Genomic DNA, 18,407 nt, shown 5'->3' with positions numbered 1-18,407 from the left:
CGCTCTGAAATCTAACTCCTCAGTCTCCGTCACGCTCTGAAATCTGTCTCCGTCGTCTCCCTCACGCTCTGAAATCTGTCTCTGCAGTCTCCCTCACGCTCTGAAATCTAACTCCTCAGTCTCCCTCAAGCTCTGAAATCTGTCTCCGCAGTTCCCTCGCTCTGAAATCTGTCTCCTCAGTCTCCCTCACGCTCTGAAATCTGTCTTTGCTGTCTCTGTCACGCTCTGAAATCTGTCTATGCAGTCTCCCTCACGCTCTGAAATCTAACTCCTCAGTCTCCCTCACGCTCTGAAATCTAACTCCGCTGTCTCCCTCATGCTCTGAAATCTGTCCATGCAATCTTCCTCACGCTCTGAAATCTAACTCTGCAGTCTCATTCACGCTCTGAAATCTGTCTATGCAGTCTCCCTGAAATCGTCTGTGCAGTCTCCCTTGATGTGTTGGGCAGGCTGGGTCGATGTGGACTGCACTTGATGCAGTATAGCGAGATTTACACTTGATAAGATGCAACACAATTTTATTTAACGTCTAAACTATTATTCAACTGTGGGTTGACACTATGCTGACTTGACTGGAGACCTGATACTAGCCTAACCAGACTTACCAGCTACCACATGGTGTTTGCACTGGCTAGCTCACGAACTCTGACTGTCTCAGAGGCTGGGTCCCGAGAGAGCGGGAAAACTGGTGCCCTCTAGCTTTATAGTGGTAGTGTCCTGTCTGGTGATTGGCTGCTCTGTTCTGTGTGCTTACTGGTCATCCTGTGTGTCAATCACTGCCTGTCTGCCCTCCATTATATACATAGATGTATGGTATGACATCCCTCATGCTCTGGAATCTGTTTATGCCGAGTCCACCATTCTCTGAAATCTGTCTCCACGGTCTCCCGCATGCTCTGAAATCTGTCTATGCAGTCTCCCTCATGCTCTGAAATCTGTCTATGCAGTTTCCCTCATGCTCTGAAATCTGTCTATGCAGTCCCCCTCATGCTCTGAAATCTGTCTATGCAGTCCCCCTCATGCTCTGAAATCTGTCTCCGCTGTCTCCCTCATGCTCTGAAATTTGTCCACGTATCCCTCCGTGCTGCTTTCTCTCTGATATTGCAGGCACTGAGTATATACTGCGTTGTCCTCATGAGGCTCATGTAGGAGCAAGACTTACACCTATCAATACCCTAATCACTGCTGTTGTCGATAGTTGTGTTTCAAACTTGAGATTGATGAGAAGCTGCTCTTGGGCAACTTGCTTTGATGAATTGTCATTTATAGAAAAAAAACTCGAGGCTGGTAAAGAAACTGAGAACCATACTTGGGTTTTAAACAGCCCAGTATTTTGGATGCATTGCCTTGTTTTGCTTCTCTTTTGTTTCCTCCAGCCCACAAACCTGTGGCAGAAAGGACAAACATTGAAATTCTGCTGTCAGCCTTTCACTAGAACAGGCCCTTGTAAACAATTATTTATAATAATAATCTTTATTGTCACAAGTATGCTTACATTAACACTGCAATGAAGTTACTGAGAAAAGCTCCCAGTCGCCACATTCTGGCGGCTGTTCGGGTACACAGAAGGAGAATTCAAAATATCCAAATTACCTAACAAGCACATCTTTCGGGATTTGTGGAATGAAACCTGATCACCCAGAGGAAACCCACGCAGACATGGGGGAGAACGCACAGACTCCACACAGACAGTGACCCAAGCTGGCATTCCTGTCCCAGCAGTGATTTCATAGGATATTGTGACAGCCTTTGTGAACAAAGACTTTTACTACATTCACAGCCAGAGCCTAGTTTGTGTGCCTAGCATTGTTTCTCAAACGCAAGTAATTGTTTTTTTATTTTCTATAGTACCTGCTTTTGTAGTTGGTTAACTACCAGATAATGGGGGATGATCTTTCCCTTGGCTCTCCATCTTACTTGTGATGTCTGTACAATAATGTGAGTTAACGACTGAGGTCCACTGAGATTTAATTTAATTTGTCGTTCTTAACAGACTGGTTGCCGCGTGGTGTACTGGGCTGTGGTAAGCTGAACACTGGGTATTACGATCCCAGACCCAACAGTGGCTAGGATACCGAACTGAAACCCCAATATTTTAGTTTATTTTAAGACTGTGCAGAAATAATGTTTCTCTCCAGGAGTGATCGTACGAAAAAGTAGAGCTTTGGTGTTTCTAAAACAAAACTTTGTTATGAATACAATAATAAACTTTAGCTTCTCACACATAAAGAACAGCTTACAATTACCCCTTATCACAATGATACAATTTCCCATTAAACAATTACTTGAGTGATTTGTATTCTCCCCTTGCCATCCTGACAAAGGTTAGTGTTAAGACAGAATTTGGAACAAGAGCATTCATGTCACATTGCAGGGAATGGAGCCCTTTTTTTAACTGCATTCAACAGGATTTGTGGGAGTAAACCTGAGCACCCGGAGGAAACCCACTCACACACGGGGAGAACATGCAGACTCCACACAGACAGTGACTCAAGCCTGGAATCGAACCTGGGCTGGGACCCTGGAGCTGTGAAGCAACAGTGCTATCTACCCACTGTGCTACTGTGCTGCCCAGATTTCAATAGTTTGTGAGGCAAGCCAATCATCTGGTCCCAGTATCTCCAATGCAATTGAAGCACAACTATTTCCCTGAGCATTATAAACTGCAGGAGACTTATGGGGATGGACCAATTAGCCTCCCGTGAGCCTAGTTGAATACGAGCTTCCCAGTGGAGGTGGGGGCCCATCGGAGTAAATAGACTGCCATAAAAGCCGGCCCCAGATGAGAGCTGAGCATGTGTAGTCCCAACTGGAACCTAAAGTGTATTGTGTAAATGGTATACTTTGCAATAAATCAGTTTTCTTTATGCCTCTCGTTTGGACTCCTCTGCGGCCAATAAATTGGCGATGAAGGTAAAAGTGGAGCTAGTCAGCGCTGCTGACTGATTGAAGAACAGTCAACTCCTACCACACTACCAGAGTAAGGTTTGCACTGATTTTTAAAAAACACTCTTTGACAAACTGGAGGATTGGACACAATACGCAGAGTGTATGCAATACTTTCTCAGGCCAATGCTACAAGTGGTAATAAGCGCCAGGCAGTAATACTCCTGACGGCCTGTGGAGCCACGCCTTCAGCGTGATACAAAGCCTCATGTGCCCTGCAGCCCTGGACTCCAATACCAATAGAGCTGGTAGCACTAGCATTACAACTCCAAGCCTCCGGTCATTGTACCCAAGGGAGTCTGTTAACGTGTTCTTTAAAGTGTTTGAGGAAAATAGCTGAATTTTCCCTTCCCGAAATGCGGCGGGACTGTTTGGTTTGTGGCATTAATAAAATGGCGCCCCAATGGAAGTTACTAGCCGAGCTATTATTAGGTTTTAAGAAGGTCACAGAAACTTCACTCTCAAGAGGAAGTGCAGAAAAGGGAGCCCCTCAAATTAGGGATCTCTGGATCCCTGCCTTGGGGTGAAAACTGCAGAGACCAGGGCCGTGGACCTTGGACTGCACTGAATAGGTTGCATCCCCTGCCCCCCCGGATCCATAGAGGGAGAACCCAGACGATGTGGGGCGTGTGGCTGGAGAAATCGCAGGGAGCGAAAGTCACAGGGCGGCCAGCAAACCCGCCATCCCACCAAGGACAGGTGTCAACCCAGAGCCATGCTTGTCATTTGCAACAGGCTGACGTTGAATGCATGCAGCTGAACTGCATTTCGGCACCTAAAGCTGGTCGGATCACTGTTCAAGCCAATGGTCACCCTCGCATAATGGAATTGGACACGGGAGCCGCAGTCTTGATCATAGGTAAACAAACGTTTGAGAAAATTCTGTCAGGGTTACAACAGTTGCTTTTGCATGATATGGAGGCACAACTCGTCACCTACACCATAGAACCGCTAGCCATAGCTGGGACCACATTGACCCTGATGATATACGGCAGCAATCTGTAAGACTGCCATTGAGTCTGGTAAAAGGACAAGGCCCTTGCCTGTTAGGCCGAGATTGATTGCAACGCCTTTGCCCAAATTGGCAGCTGAACTTTCAGATGAGTACTGGAGACTTCTATGAGGTGTTGGGGAAATACCCCAAAGTTTTCCAAACGGACTGGCGAAAATCAAGGGTGCCATTGCAAAAATTTATGTCAACCCTGAAGCACAGCCTAAGTATTTTCTGGCCCGCCCTGTCCCCTATGCGCTACTGCCAAAAGTTTGGGCAGAGATCAGCTGACTAGAGACCTCGGGATCATTTAGCCAGTAAAATTCGCCAATTGGGAAGCACCAGTAGTCCCCGCATTCAAACTGGATAAAACTGTTAGACTTTGAGCTGATTATAAATTGGCGGTTACTATGGCCTCCCGATTGAATCAATACCCAATACCACGCATCGAGGTCTTGTAAAAATACTGTGCTGGTAGTCATTCATTTACAAAGCTTGACCCGAGTCATGCCTGTCTTCAGCTGAAAATAGACCTCGTCTAGACAATATGTGACCATGTATACCCACAGAGGTCTTTATGAGTGCACCCGATTGCCTTTCGGTGTATCGTCGGACTGCGCTATTTTCCAGCACGTCATGGAAAACATTTTGAGAAGCCTGCATTTTTTGCCGGTTTATTTGGATGACATATTTGTCACGGGGCACAACGGAGCGTGAATACTTGAGCAACTTAGACGAGGTTCTCCATCACTTTTCAGAGTTGGGCACCATCTCAAAAGAGAGAAGTGCATTTTCCTCAAGGCATTTCCCCACACCAGAGAACACAACTGCGCTCGTTTCTGGGGATCATCTCTGGACACACAATTTTGCTCGGCACCCCCCATCCTGCTAAAGAAATACAAACGGCAGAGGAAGATGCATTTACTCAAATGAAGTTTGGCTTGCTGATGTCCTCTCGCCAAACCTCTGGTGATCACATGCGATGCCTTACCTTACGGCATTGGCACCATGTTGTCAGACTGCATCGCTGGTGGTAGAGAGCAGCCAATTGCATTTGCCACCTGGAGACTGGCCACACAAAGAGGAACTGCGCATAATCGCAAAAGAAGGATTGGCCGTAGTTTTCGGAGTTAAAAGGTTCTATCAATTCGAGTGTGGGTGTAGATTTACAATACTGATGGACCACAAACCATTGTTGGGGCTCTTCAAGGAGGATAAGGCTGCCCCGCCCATTGCACCTGCCCATATCCAGAGATGGGCCCTTTTGTTGGCTGCGTATGAATACGCGCGTGAGCATTGACCGGGTACACAGATCGTGAACGCAGATGCACTGAATAGGCTTCCGCTGCTCACCCCTGACCCCTGACTCTCCCAGAGCCGACAAAGTCGTAGCCACGTTGAATGTCATGGACACGTTACCCGTCACGGCGGCCCAAATATGCGAGTGGACATGAACACAACCTTTGCTGTCCAAAGTCCACCATATTGTGCTGTGCAGTGGTCAACACTGGTAACTGCTCAGCGAGTTGAAGGCTTTTTTGACAAAAATGCCAAGAGTTCAGCATGACCTGCACAACGGACACTCTCGTGTATCAAAAATGAAAATGTTTGCCCAGAGCTACGTCTGGTGGCCTGGCCTGGATGTGGAGATAGAGTGACTGACTCAGCAATGCGGGTTTGCAGGGAGCAGCAGACGTTCCCCCGCCACACCTCTTCACTCATGGGAATGGCTGGGTCACCCTTGGGTGCGGCTTCATGCCGACTTTGCTGGTCTTTTCCAGGGTTCCATGTTTTTCGTTGATGTGGTTGTTCATTCGGAGTTGCTCAATGTCCACAGGATGTCGCCACTACATCGAACTGCGACTCTCGTTCAGGACACATGGTATCCCGGAGGTGTTGACACCGACAATGGCATGCCTTTTACTAACTTTTAATCCGGGTTCAGCAATTTCATGAAGGAAAATTGGGTGCAGCACATCCACACTGCTCTGTACCACCTGGCTTCGCATGGGCTGGCGGAAAGGGCAATGCAAATGTTTAAAAGAGGCTTGAAGAAGTAGACCTGGGGTCTCTCGACACACATGGCCAGATTTGTATTTCTGTTACCATACCACCCACATATCACGACCGGCACAGCGCCAGCATAACATTTAATAGGCTAAATCATAGAATTTACAGTGCAGAAGGAGGCCATTCAGCCCATCAAGTCTGCACCAGCCCTTGGAAAGAGCACCCTACCAAAGTCCATGCCTCCACCCTATTCCTGTAATCCTAAACTTTTGGACACTAAGGCAATTTAGCATGGCCAATCCACCTAACCTCCACAGATATTGGCAGGAAAGTCCAACACAGTCAGGGGCAGCAGGGGTGTTGGCCAGACAGGCAGAAGTGGACCAGATAATTTGGACAAGGTGATGCCGTTTATATTCGTAACGGTGCCAAGTGAATCCCAGGAATATTAGTTCAAAAGTCAAGGTCAGTTTCGTACCAGGTTCGTGCTCACGACCAAGTTATGAAGAAGCAAGTAGACCACCTGAGACAAAGGAGACCGAATAAACGTGAAGCTCCTCCAGTGGTACCAGATTCAAGTCAGACAGCCACAATGGATCCAAGGGCATTGACCCCAGGGGCCCGACACAGAGATGCAGGAGGTCGAGAACTTGGATTCCAACGTGGAGACCCAGGCATCGGAAGTTTCTGACAGTGAAACGGCCAGAGAACAGCTGCCAATGGTGGCCCCCGCGGCAATCAGCAAGGATACAACGTTCGCTGTGCAGACATACGCCTCCTGATCCAGCCCCGCAGCCGCAAGACACAGAACCATGGATGAAAAAGAGCAGGCTTTCTCCTGCTCTACCGTCCTCTGATGGGTCTTCGGAATTTGATGAGGAGGGGTGTTATAACCCGACGAGACTTACGGGCAATTAGTCTCCCCGTGAGCCTCGTTGAGTACGAGCTTCCCCGCTGAAGGGTGGAGGCCCATCAGCAGAGTAAATGGATTCTAGTATTTAAGCCGGCCTAGAGGAGAGCCGAGCATGTGTAGTCCCGGCTGAGACCTGAAGTGTGCTGTGTATATAGTTTACTTTGCAATCAACCAGTTTTCTTTACACCTCTCGTTTGGATTCCTTTGTGGCCACTAAACTAAGTGCAGAGCAAACTGACCAAACTAATTTCACCTGAGACAGATGAGACCGAGGAGTGAGATTATTTCACATTCTGGGTTCGAATTTGAGCCAGGCCTCAAAATGATAGGGCAGTCATTTAACCCAGGTGTGTCAAGCCCAAACATCACATGGAATACCTGAGCATTGGTGTCAGGCAGGATTTGAGTTAAATAAGGATATCATTTTCCCAAAGAATAATTCCTGTTGGCACAGGCCAGAATACGATCACAGAATTCCCCGTGTGGAATGGTGGGGATGTCCTCAAATTTCTGTGCCTATCATAACTGCTCTCCGTTTGGGTCAGGCAGGGGTATGGGAGTATATGTCCTGACTGCCTCTTCAATCTTAACGTTGGGAGTCAGAAGATATAACTAACTCTTTTTTAAATGCACTGTTTTGGCAGGGTTCCTGGAGGGAGCAGGACTATTCCACCCGTCTGAGAGAATAATGTGAAGGGGTCTACTTAAGTTGCTTAAGAAGAAAACAAACTATGATAACTAAATTTTGCCACTGATTTTTGTTATGGTTGTGATAATCCTACTTGGGGGGGGGGGGGGGGGGGGGGGGGGAACTGTTACTGTTGCCGTGTAGTATCAGTTAGTAATCTGTACCACTGCTGACTGCGGACATACAGGCATAGAAAGTATCTTATCCAGGAAATAGACTAAAAGCTTTAATGTCTCTCTTGGCAGCCTTTAAAACGGTCCATTAAAATCCATCAATATGAGCCGCAGAGAGCTCCAATGAGAAGGGTCTGTGATCAATAAAACACTCTGCATACCCATTTATTGGAGGTCTGTCTCTGTTCTAATTTGTGAGAGAGGATGATAGCACTGTGTGGAAGGTGTTTCTTTCTTGTGTGCAGCCTTTGTGGCCAGTGTCCAGATTCTGTGGAGAGACAATGAGTTCCTTCCTCCATGGTAGAGCAGAGTGGTCAGACTGCATTGAAGATGAGGAACAGCTTCTTTTGTTGCTCGGTAGAAACCAAACTTTACCTGACCCGTAAACCTATAGCAAGGTCTTTTTTCTTTTGTGTGTTTAATCGAAGTGGTGGTTGACAGCAGGTGATGCAGGGCTAATGGGGATGTTGAAGCTTGTTTGGGTGAGACATACTGTATCAGACTGGAGTGAGAGATCAGTGCAGGGGTGTGGTGCATGCTTGTAATTGTGAGCCTCCGGTAAAACGTTTGGCTGATCAGCACTCTTAAATGGTGCATCAGGCAGTGCATTCCTGTTGAAAAAATTGTTTCTTGAAGTTTAAGTCATACTTTGAACCATGGATGGAGGAATTTGTTCAGAAAGTTTTGCGTTTGCCAATCAGTGCTGTAAACTTTTTTTTAACATTGTCTGTAAAAGGGGTGCTTCATGTGTTGTTGAAATCTGAGGCGGCAACAATGGCGTAACCGTTTGACAAACTGCTTCCCTTTGTGGATGTGTGTGTAACTTTTCATTTTTTTAAAAATCCTTCTGTGAGCTGCAGTGAAGAATTCCATAACTGCAGTGAGAGTCGGGATGACAGTGCAAACGTCGTGTCTAGATTCAGTTGGAAAGTGCTGAGTTTCAGAAACAGGATGATGTTGCAAATACCAGCAGGATTTTGTGCAGTGTAACTGAGATGCAGACAAAGGGGTTTCTAGAATTCTCCATTATTTCCCGAGTAATGAAAATAAATAAATAAAAAGCATTTTGAATAATGTGTATGCTGATTGCACAAAGGAAATATTCAGATATTCCCACTTTGCAGTAAGAAAGCAGCAGATGTCTCTGCACTGGAGTTTATTTCTGCAAAGGACGACAGCACTGCTGTCAGTTGTAAAATAAACCACTGACTATAAAATTATGTTACATGCTCAGAATTAGTGCCTGATAATGGAATATGTAGAACAATGCTGTTTTTATATCTGTGGAGGAGTTGTGCTCTTTTGCTGCAGTCCAGTGCGGAATTGCTAATGTTGAAAGTATTTCGAGAGAAGGGGAGGAGTTGCATCAGGAGTTGACACTGGGCTTCTCTGCCTTGTTTTTCAAGCGATGAGAATTTGCTGCTGTTGCCCTGAGATTCCCGAACTTCTTGCTAACCTTATAACTGTGAAGGCACCTTCAGGAGTGTTTGGCCTATTTCTGAGGCAGTTGTTGAAGCTCAGAAATGCAGTCTTTGCTGTGACATGATGATCTCTGGAGTTTGCAGTCCCTGTTCATCGATGGAGCAGAGAAGATTCTGAGTGAAGGAAGTGTTTTATTTGGGCTGGATAGCTTTTTATCAGTGCTCTGTGTAAAAATTGTGTAGGATTTTCTTGGTGTTTATGGGGAGCTCAGCAAGAAAATGCACCATTTTGGGGGGAAATTGAAGTAAATGCCAAGTACTGTAGTAAATTTTCTAGTGGGAATAAAGAGCTGTGCATAATGTTCGTCCACTTTTTTTCTGACTTTACTCAGGGCCTGGTGTAGCTCATGTGGACTTACTGTAGATTTAAATTATTTTGCCATTTAAAGTTGTGTTTAGTTATGCGTTTCATCTGATTCTCTTCCCTCTCAATTTTATTTATTTTACTATTATTCTTTCTTGGCCAGGAAAATTAGTTATTTTTTGTACATACTAATAGGAATTAACAATTGTCAAAGTTAAAGCTGTTTTTTTTCTGTTAAAGCCCCGATCTTGTGTGTGTGATGGTTTTTCAGGCTTTGAAAGACTTGATCAACACCCCAAACACTTTCTTTATGCATTGTAATTAAAGCAGTAAATTGCTGGTAGCGCTCAGCAGACCAGGCAGGATCTGTGGAAGGAAGTGTTATTGTTTCAGGTCGATGACCTTTTTGTCAGAACAGACAGATGTGTATTGTGTTTGATAAAAACTAAAATCAATGATATTCCTCGATGTTTGGTGATGGTGATGACAGGTGTTAGATGGGTGTGCAGAAGTGACTTTGGTATAAATATTTTGTCAGTTTTTGTCTCTGCTTTTAATATGCTTGATTGTCAAGTTAAGATCTTTTGACAGTTTGAGAGACAAACTGTTCTGGCCGGGCCTTGAACCTTTGGGGAGTGGATGAGATTGCATTCCTTTTAAATAATCATGCCCAATAGGTAGGAAGGTAACTGCACTGCTTGGTATGGTACTGAGGCTTTTGCTGGCAAAGGAATCTTTGTGACTATCTAATGAGGTGCACTCCACATTTGAACAGTCTGTCTCACTTTTGAAACTTGCAAGTGTAAAACAGCTGCTGGGTGAGTTCACACAGCGCAGCTATTTTACCTGAAGCTACACCCCCATGAATGTCCGCATCTTCAGGAGAAGAGCTAGTTAAGGAGAGAAAATGAAAGAAAGCAAATGCAGCATAATCAGAAGAGTTGTTTCTGCTTAACATGCTCTACCATTACAATTAAAAATAAAACAAGAATTATCTGGGCATACATGAGAAAGTTTGCCATCTCAGCTAAGTATTTTGAAATCGGTCATTCCCAGCAGAAAATAATACAACCACCTCCTGAGAAAGAGTATGAGGAAGTTGAACTGTGAATGGTCTCTCCTTGTTTCCACTTCATATTTTTAATGATAAAAGATTGCCGCATGCTTGGGTTACAATCCATGTGGTGGTAGAGTTTCTGGTGGGGACAGCTTTTTCTTTAATTAAATTCTGTATGTGCAAGATAGTGAATAAACTGGTTCATCACTGCAAAGCACAGCATCCTAGTGTCACTCACCTAATACTCTTATCATATACTGTATTTGTTTACATCGCAGTGCTTGTAACGTGCACTTGTTTGCATCACCAGCCACTATTTTCACCTGCGGGCCAACCTCAACTTGGTGCCAACTCGGTGCCAATGCAGTCACGCTCGATAGCATCTCCCTTGTCAACCCTGGTGCTTTCATTTTGTCACCAGTGCACTGTGCAGTCCTCCGGCGAATATGGCTGTCTCGGAGACCAGCCAAGTCCCAGCTCTCCTCTCAGTACTACTGGTAAGTCACTAAGATTTTTTAAAAAGCCTATGTTTTAGCGTACACAACTAATTGTGTTCTAGGCAGGTCTGTTGGAAGGTAACATTTGCTTGCACACCAGTATCTCATATATTCTGAAGACTATCCTCATTAGAAAATACTGCAGAGCAATAGCATTTTCCATAATTGATGTGTTTGTGTCAGACGAAAGACCTAATCAGAAGTGAGCTGAAGTTTGTACGGTAGCTACTATGGTTAATATGTTTCCAGGTCCAAATTAAGACAAGGTGGGATGGTGCAGGGCAACGTGGGTGAACGGGATCATAACATGAATTAGATTTGCAGAGAATTTGTTAAAAACTTTCATAACAATATTGAAAGCAAAGCATCATAAGCCAGGTGTTGAGGAAAAACACTGGCATTCTTTTCCAACAAAAATTTCTGATCCTTTTATTACTTTGTGAATGAATCATTTAAAAATTGGGATGCCCCAGCTCAAAATCAAACTATTGGTGACTCGTGATGTTTGCGATGCCTTGCAAAATGCTCATACTTTTGTGTTGTAATTTGTAGGATATGCCTTTCATGGGGTTACACCTTAAGATTGACAGTAAGTGATGAGCATTTCTTCATGGTCCTCAGTTTCACTCACTTCCTTTGTTTCAGTGCTTCAAATTCAAAATCTGCCGACTAGTGTTACTGTTTGTTGCATTGCAGTTGATTGCATCATTAAATCCAGAATAATCTCTTTTCAGATCCAGAGTCCAATTGAATGTGTATATTTTAGAAACTACAAAGATGTAAAGTGCACACCCATGTGTTTTGTGCATAGAAACACAATGTATATCCAAACAATGGTCTGTGGGCTGCACGCACCAGTGAGCACTGGCGATCAGAATTGTGAAGTCCAGGCATCTCATTAATACTTGGGCCACCATTTTTCTTTATTTTCTGGCTAGTCCTGTTTGAATTTAGTGGTTTTGCCTCATGGATAGTTTTTTTAAAAAAGAAAGAGCGCATACATACACCATGATAGTTGGGCAGAATGCCAAGCTTATTTGGTATCTGTAACATGAGATGTATGAAGGTAACAGAATCACCAATTTCAACTTCATATATGACACACAAAGGCAAAGAGGTTGGGTCTGTCTGAGAATATGTGGTACACCAGAACCAGTTCTTTTTTCAACACTGAACATTGTTTTATTTTACAAGATTTGTAGAGAGCGCAAGTTGGAGCAGGAAACAGTTACAGCTCACTGATGGGCTTGTGCAGCCAGAAGGGATACTTCTCCTTGTTCAGTTTGGTTTCCGGGAAAGCATCATTCAAGTGCTCAATGGCCACCTGGTCAAATAGAACCATGCTTTTGAATTTGGCCAGTTCCTTCTCATATTTGGAAATCTGTTTCATAGAAGCTTGGGTGTAGGACTGAGCACTCTGATCAGCTTCTTGTTCCGAGGCACTGATCTTCTCCTTCTGTGTGTCAATGGGTTGTGGAATCTTCAAAGCTTCATACTTCTTTTCAAACTCATCCACCATACCAGCTTTCATAATCACTTCCCAGTAATAGCTCCTGTCAGTGGCCGGGGGGGTTTCTCAGGAAGCGACATCAACCTGCCAAAAAAGCATAACTTTGGGGTTTCAGTGCATTAAACATTGGTTTTCAGTTAGGTGTGACCCAAACGCCAACCAGTCAACAGTTTCCATGGCAACCCGCCAACCTGACATCTGTGCGCAGTCGGTCCCCACCGACTCCTGAACCTATTGGTGACAAAGTGTTAGTTCAAGCTAATTAGCATTATTCCCTGAAATATATGTTGCATTGCATTCAATCCACATATTTCCTCTTATGGTCACTGAACTGCACTGGCTTTGTACAGTTGAGCAGGGAGGGGAATTAGGTAATATAGATCAGTAATTATTTTTGACATTTTGACAATTACTTACTGATTGATAGAATTAAGTGTTCACAATATGCAGACTTTGTTGATTTAACTTGGACAGTCAACTTAATTGTCAAGGTGAGATTTACTGGGATTTTGAAGCTGAAGAAGGAGCCAAGATTTGTCTGGATCTGGACTGCTCATTGGAATCAGAATTGGGCAGGAACCTGAAATTTCAGGAACTGGATGTTGTAGAGCCTGACAGTAGAGATTTATCATCTATTTTTGTAAGTGGATTACTTCAGCTGTGTTGCGTTTTGAAACGGGGCGAGGTGTGGTATGTCTTTTAGAATTGCAGTTGTTGATGTTAGGCATAACTGGTCTTCTACAAAAGTAGTTTGATTTTTTTTGGTCAATTGTAACTCTAAATGCACTAAATGCACGTGTGGGCAGCACGGTAGCATAGTGGTTAGCGCAATTGCTTCACAGCTCCAGGGTCCCAGGTTCGATTCCCGATTGGGTCACTGTCTGTGCGGAGTCTGCACGTTCTCCCCGTGTGTGCGTGGGTTTCCTCCGGGTGCACCGGTTTCCTGCCACAGTCCAAAGATGTGCAGGTTAGGTGGATTGGCCATGCTAAATTGTCCTTAGTGTCCAAAAAGGTTAAGTGAGGGTTGCTGGGTTGCGGCGATAGGGTAGATACGTGGGCTTGAGTGGGTTGCTCTTTGTAAGGGCCGGTGAAGACGCGATGGGCCGAATGGCCTCCTTCTGCACTGTAAATTCTATGATTCTATGATTCTCTCTGTGGTAGTGATAACCGTTTCCATTGTTAGTAACAATCATATTTAAAAACTTTGATTTCACTTACTCAGTTGTTGGGTGGGTTCTGCGATTTACTCCATAATAAAATGGCTATCTGTAAGTTACAGTCCATTACTTATACAAATTTACAGCACAGAAGGAGGCTTCTCACAGGGGCCATTGTGTCTTTCTTTGAGAAATCCAAAACAAATCTTGCTAACCTCCTCTCTCACCAAAAATCATTGTCATCATTTTATAGAGATGGTGAGCTCTTGTTGCTTGTGGTTTAATCATAAAACAGAGTAACTTCTTTGATTATCCTAATTGCACATAACTGAAGGAAAGATTGTTAAAGCCCAAGGAAATGTCAAATAAATTAGCATCACCTCAGTCTGTGAACATCTAGTGTTGATAGATTGAATGTTGGCTGGAAATACTTTTCAGTCAGCACTTATCAGTCACCATTCATCTGGCCTGTTGACTGAAGCTATACGGAAAATAGCAAGCAATTAATTGTTTGTAATCATCTGTGAATAATGGGGTACTGTTGGGGGTGTGGGGGGGGGGGGGGGGGGGAAAGCCATTGATTGAATAAACTGGAGTCATACCTCACACTTGTTTTGGGGTGGCAGCATGGGGTCACTTAGCAGAGGAGGCAGCAACATTGGCCAAAGTAATGCAGTGCTTATGCTCTGTATTAGTAAGGCTGTTTGTGACTGTTCTGCTGCTTATTTCCTTGGCAAAATTGTTGTAAAACGAATGCAGTGATTACTATTGACGAGATCTGAATTTCACGTTTGTATTGTAGCCACTGTAGCCACCTAAAATGGACACTGAACCAAACAAAATGGAGAATCGCTAAGACTGTAGGGAAAAACAGTTTAGCCAAGGCAAACAGCCTGCAAACACTCATTAGCATTTTGCAAGCAGCAAAACCAGTTTCTGGCCAGGTGGAAGATCTCCAACCAAAGGTGATAATGGCAGAACGTTCTACATACTAATGAGGCAGTCCAGATCTAGGCACACACAATGGCAACATTTGGGTTTGAATAAGATACTTTAAGTGGATGTCCAGACAGAGCAGCACCAGAAGTATCCACTATAGAAACCGCCCCCACCATCGAGAAAGCCCCTCACATTGGAGGAATTCAAAAGATATCGATTGGAAGCGATCCAATCGATACCTAAAGGTAAAGCCCGCCCAGGAAGAGGGAAGGACATTGGGGACCCCTATAAATATAGACCCCCACACATGGTCCTGTCTGTTTTTTCGTGCTCCGGCTTTGACCAAGACCTCCAACATGTATCCTGACTCCAGCCGTTGAGCACCAGCCGCCGAACCGTAAGTGCCAATACGACGCTCGCTACGCGAACCAAGCCCGCTAGACCCCCAGTGACCAGCACGCTTTCTGAAGGTTGCAGACCAAGACCGGGACGAAGGCCTCGCTCCCTGACCTTGCCTGTTCCTGTGTAGTTAAGTATTCTGTTTGCTTAGTTTAGTCATAGCTTAGTCCCTTAGTGTGTGCATGCGTATTTATTATAATTGTATAATAAATATTGATCGTTTGGAACTTACTAATCGGTGTATCGTTTTATTACTTTGAACCTGACCTTGGAATATATGTGAGTTGTCTATACGGCAACTGGCGACTCCTGAGCTGAAAAATACATAGACAGAGCCTAGTGGTGTTAAGCACACGGCCTTTAACAGAGGCAAGTTAATACACCCCAATAAACGCGTTTTACACCCATAGCAAAACGTGCAACAGTATCCACCTGTCATGTGTGCGCACTTGTGCTCTTTCCAAGAGCTGGTGCAGACTCGATGGGCCGAATGGCCTCCTTCTGCTCTGTAAATTCTATGATTCTATGATACACAGTGGTTAGCAATGCTGCATCACAGCAGCAGGGACCCGGGTTCAATTTTATCCTTGGGTCACTATCTATGAGGAGTTTGTACGTTCTCCCTGTGTCTGCATGGGTTCCCTCCGGTTGCTCCGGTTTCCTCCCACAGTCCAAAGATGTGCAGGTTAGGTGGATTGGCCATGCTAAATTGCCTCTTAGTGTCCAGAAGATTAGGTGGGGTTATTGGCTTATGGTGGGGTGTGGGCCGAGGTAGGGTGCTCTTTCAGAGGGTCAGTGCAGATTCAATAGGCCGAAAAGCCTTCTGCACAGTAGTGACTCTATGACAAATAAAAGATGCTGTTTCAAATTCTTACTGACTCTGCTAAATCACTGAGTGTCTTTAAGACAGAGATAGATAGGTTCTTGATTAATAAGGGGATCAGGGCTTACGGGGATAAGGCAGGAGAATGGGAATGAGAAAATATCAGCCATGAATGAATGGCGGAGCAGAATCGATGGGCCGAGTGGCCTAATTCTGCTTCTTGTCTTATGTTCAACAGCATAAATGAATATACATGACCTGAGTAAACTTGGAAGTATATGAATGGAAAGAACTGTCTGGGGTAGTCTCGGAGCCAGGTTAGGCTCATTACTGGTGTCGTGCATTTTTTCTACTTGAGTTCAAGGGCAGCAAGGTGGCGCAGTAATTAGCACTGCTGCCTCACGGCGCTGACGATCCGGGTTCAATCCCGGCCCCGGGTCACTGTCCATGTGGAGTTTGCATATTCTCCCTGTGTTTGCGTGGGCCTCACCCCCACAACCCAAAGATGTGCGGGCCAGCTAAATTGGCCACACAAAATTGCCCCTGAATTGAAAAAAATAGAATTGGGTACTCTAAATTTAAAAAAGAGAGTTACACATACAGGTCAAGGAAAAAGGGCCTTCTCCAGTTCCGGGAGGGAGGATAGCAACAAAAGGTTGCTGTTAGACTTCAAAAGGGCCACACGGGCCTATTGTTAGTGCTGCTACTTCACAGGTTAGAATAGGTGCACAATGGAACACTTCAACTGTTCTGCTTCTATCCTAAAGTAATATTGCATTGGTCTGAAACTAACAAATATGGAAGTACATAGTGTGCCAGAAGACAGAATTAGCACTTTGTTTCTTCATTGTTTAATTTTTTACTTCATTTTGGAGATTACCTTGACAGCAGGTACTGAATGATAACATACTGAGTGCAGAACCACAGAGAATCACAGAAAACACAGTGCAGAAGAGGCCCTTCAGCTCATCAAGTTTGCACCACCACATGAAAGTCACTTTTTTTTTTAAGGGATGGATTCTCTGTTTTAGAGACTAAGGGTGCAATCTACTCAAATGGGCACAGAGTCCTGCAGCGCACAAGATTAGCCGGATGTTTCCTGGTGCTCGGAGGGCCGAGAAACACTTTGCTCTCTGACGCCCAGCCAGGTAGATCAGGGGCCTCAGTGGGAACTCCCTGACGAGGCCGCACTTAACCCTGTTTACTGCACTGAAGCGCTTCGCTCGCCGGATGCATGAAAGACACTTGACCTGCCTACCTAATCACATTTGCCAGCACTTGGCCTATAGCTTGAATGTTATGACGTGCCAAGTGCTCATCCAGGTACTTTTTAAAGGATATGAGGGAACCCCCCTCGAGCACCCTCCCAGGCAGTGCATTCCAGATCATCACCACCCTTTGGTTAAAATTATTTTTCATCAAGTCTGCCCCTAAACTGCCCCTCGTCTTGAGTTTGTGTCCCCTTGTAACTGACCTTTCAGTTAAGGGGAACAGCTGCTCCCTATCCATCCTATCCAGGCCCTTCAATCTTGTACACCTCGATCAGGTCACCCCTTAGTCTTCTCTGCTCTAGTGAAAACACCCAAGCCTATCCAACCTCACTTCATAACTTAAATGTTGCATCCCAGGCAACATCCTGGTGAATCACCTCTGCACCCCCTCCAGTGCAATCACATCCTTCCTATAATGTGGTGGCCAGAACTGCACACACAACTCCAGCTGTGGCCTCACCAAATTTTAATACAACTCCAACATGACCTCCTTGCTTTTGTAATTTATGCCTCAATTGATAAAGGCAAGTGTCCCATATGCCTTTTTCACCACCTTGTTAACCTGCCCTTCTCTTCAAACACACCAAAGTCCCTTTGTTCCTCGGAACTTCACAGTGTCAGGCCATTCATTGAATACTTGCTTGTCAAATTACTCTTTCCAAAGTGCATCACCTCACACTTTGCAGGGTTAAATTCCATCTGCCACTTTTCTGCCCATTTGACCTTCCTGTCACCCAAATCACTCAACCTCACTGTTATCACCCGGCCAATCTTTGTGTCATCTGCAAATTTACTGATCTACCCGCCACAATCATCTATGTTGTTTATATAAATGACAAACAATAGGGGAAATAGCACAGATGTCGCTGGTGCACCGCTGGCCACTGGCTTCCAGTCACTAAAGCAGCCGTCTGTCATCACCCTCTGCCTCCTGCAGCGAAGCTAATTTTGAATCCACCGTATCAAGTTAACCTGTATCACATGTGCATTTGCCTTCATCATAAGTCTCCCATGTGGGATTTTGCCAAAGGCTTTGCTGAAATCCATGTAAACCGCACTACCCTCACCTACACACCTGGTCACATGCTCAAAGGATTTAATCACATTTGTTAAGCATGACCTCCCTCTGGCCATGCTGACTATTCCTGATCAAACCTTGCCTCTCCAAGTGGAGATAGATTCCCTCCTTCAGAATTTTCCCCAGTAGTTTCCTTGTCACTGATGTGAGACTCGCTGGTCCATGTAGTT

General features: G+C 44.9%; 1 protein-coding gene and 1 pseudogene across 19 annotated transcripts in view; one reads left to right on the top strand and one right to left on the bottom strand.

The window, feature by feature from the left end:
• The window catches only part of rasal2 (RAS protein activator like 2), a 551,722-nt gene that overhangs the window by 323,879 nt on the left and 209,436 nt on the right, over positions 1-18,407 (top strand). The window contains exons 1-2 of one of the 19 annotated variants that reach the window (XM_038795096.1): positions 8,001-8,078; positions 10,842-11,060. The exons of 17 other annotated variants lie outside the window; for them this stretch is intronic. In XM_038795096.1, coding sequence (XP_038651024.1) covers positions 8,003-8,078; positions 10,842-11,060 — 295 coding nt within the window. In that variant the 5' untranslated portion in view covers positions 8,001-8,002. Of the gene's footprint in view, positions 1-8,000; positions 8,079-10,497; positions 11,061-18,407 lie in introns of those variants that run through there. One more of the 19 variants, XM_038795094.1, reaches the window with a different exon arrangement.
• On the bottom strand, positions 12,289-12,768 carry LOC119964921 (annotated as a pseudogene).

The sequence above is a fragment of the Scyliorhinus canicula genome, chromosome 4, assembly GCF_902713615.1.
Source record: "Scyliorhinus canicula chromosome 4, sScyCan1.1, whole genome shotgun sequence".
In the NCBI taxonomy this organism is placed as follows: domain Eukaryota; kingdom Metazoa; phylum Chordata; class Chondrichthyes; order Carcharhiniformes; family Scyliorhinidae; genus Scyliorhinus; species Scyliorhinus canicula.
The sequence above is the reverse complement of the archived record's forward strand: the minus strand, read 5'-3'. Positions and strand labels throughout refer to the sequence as shown.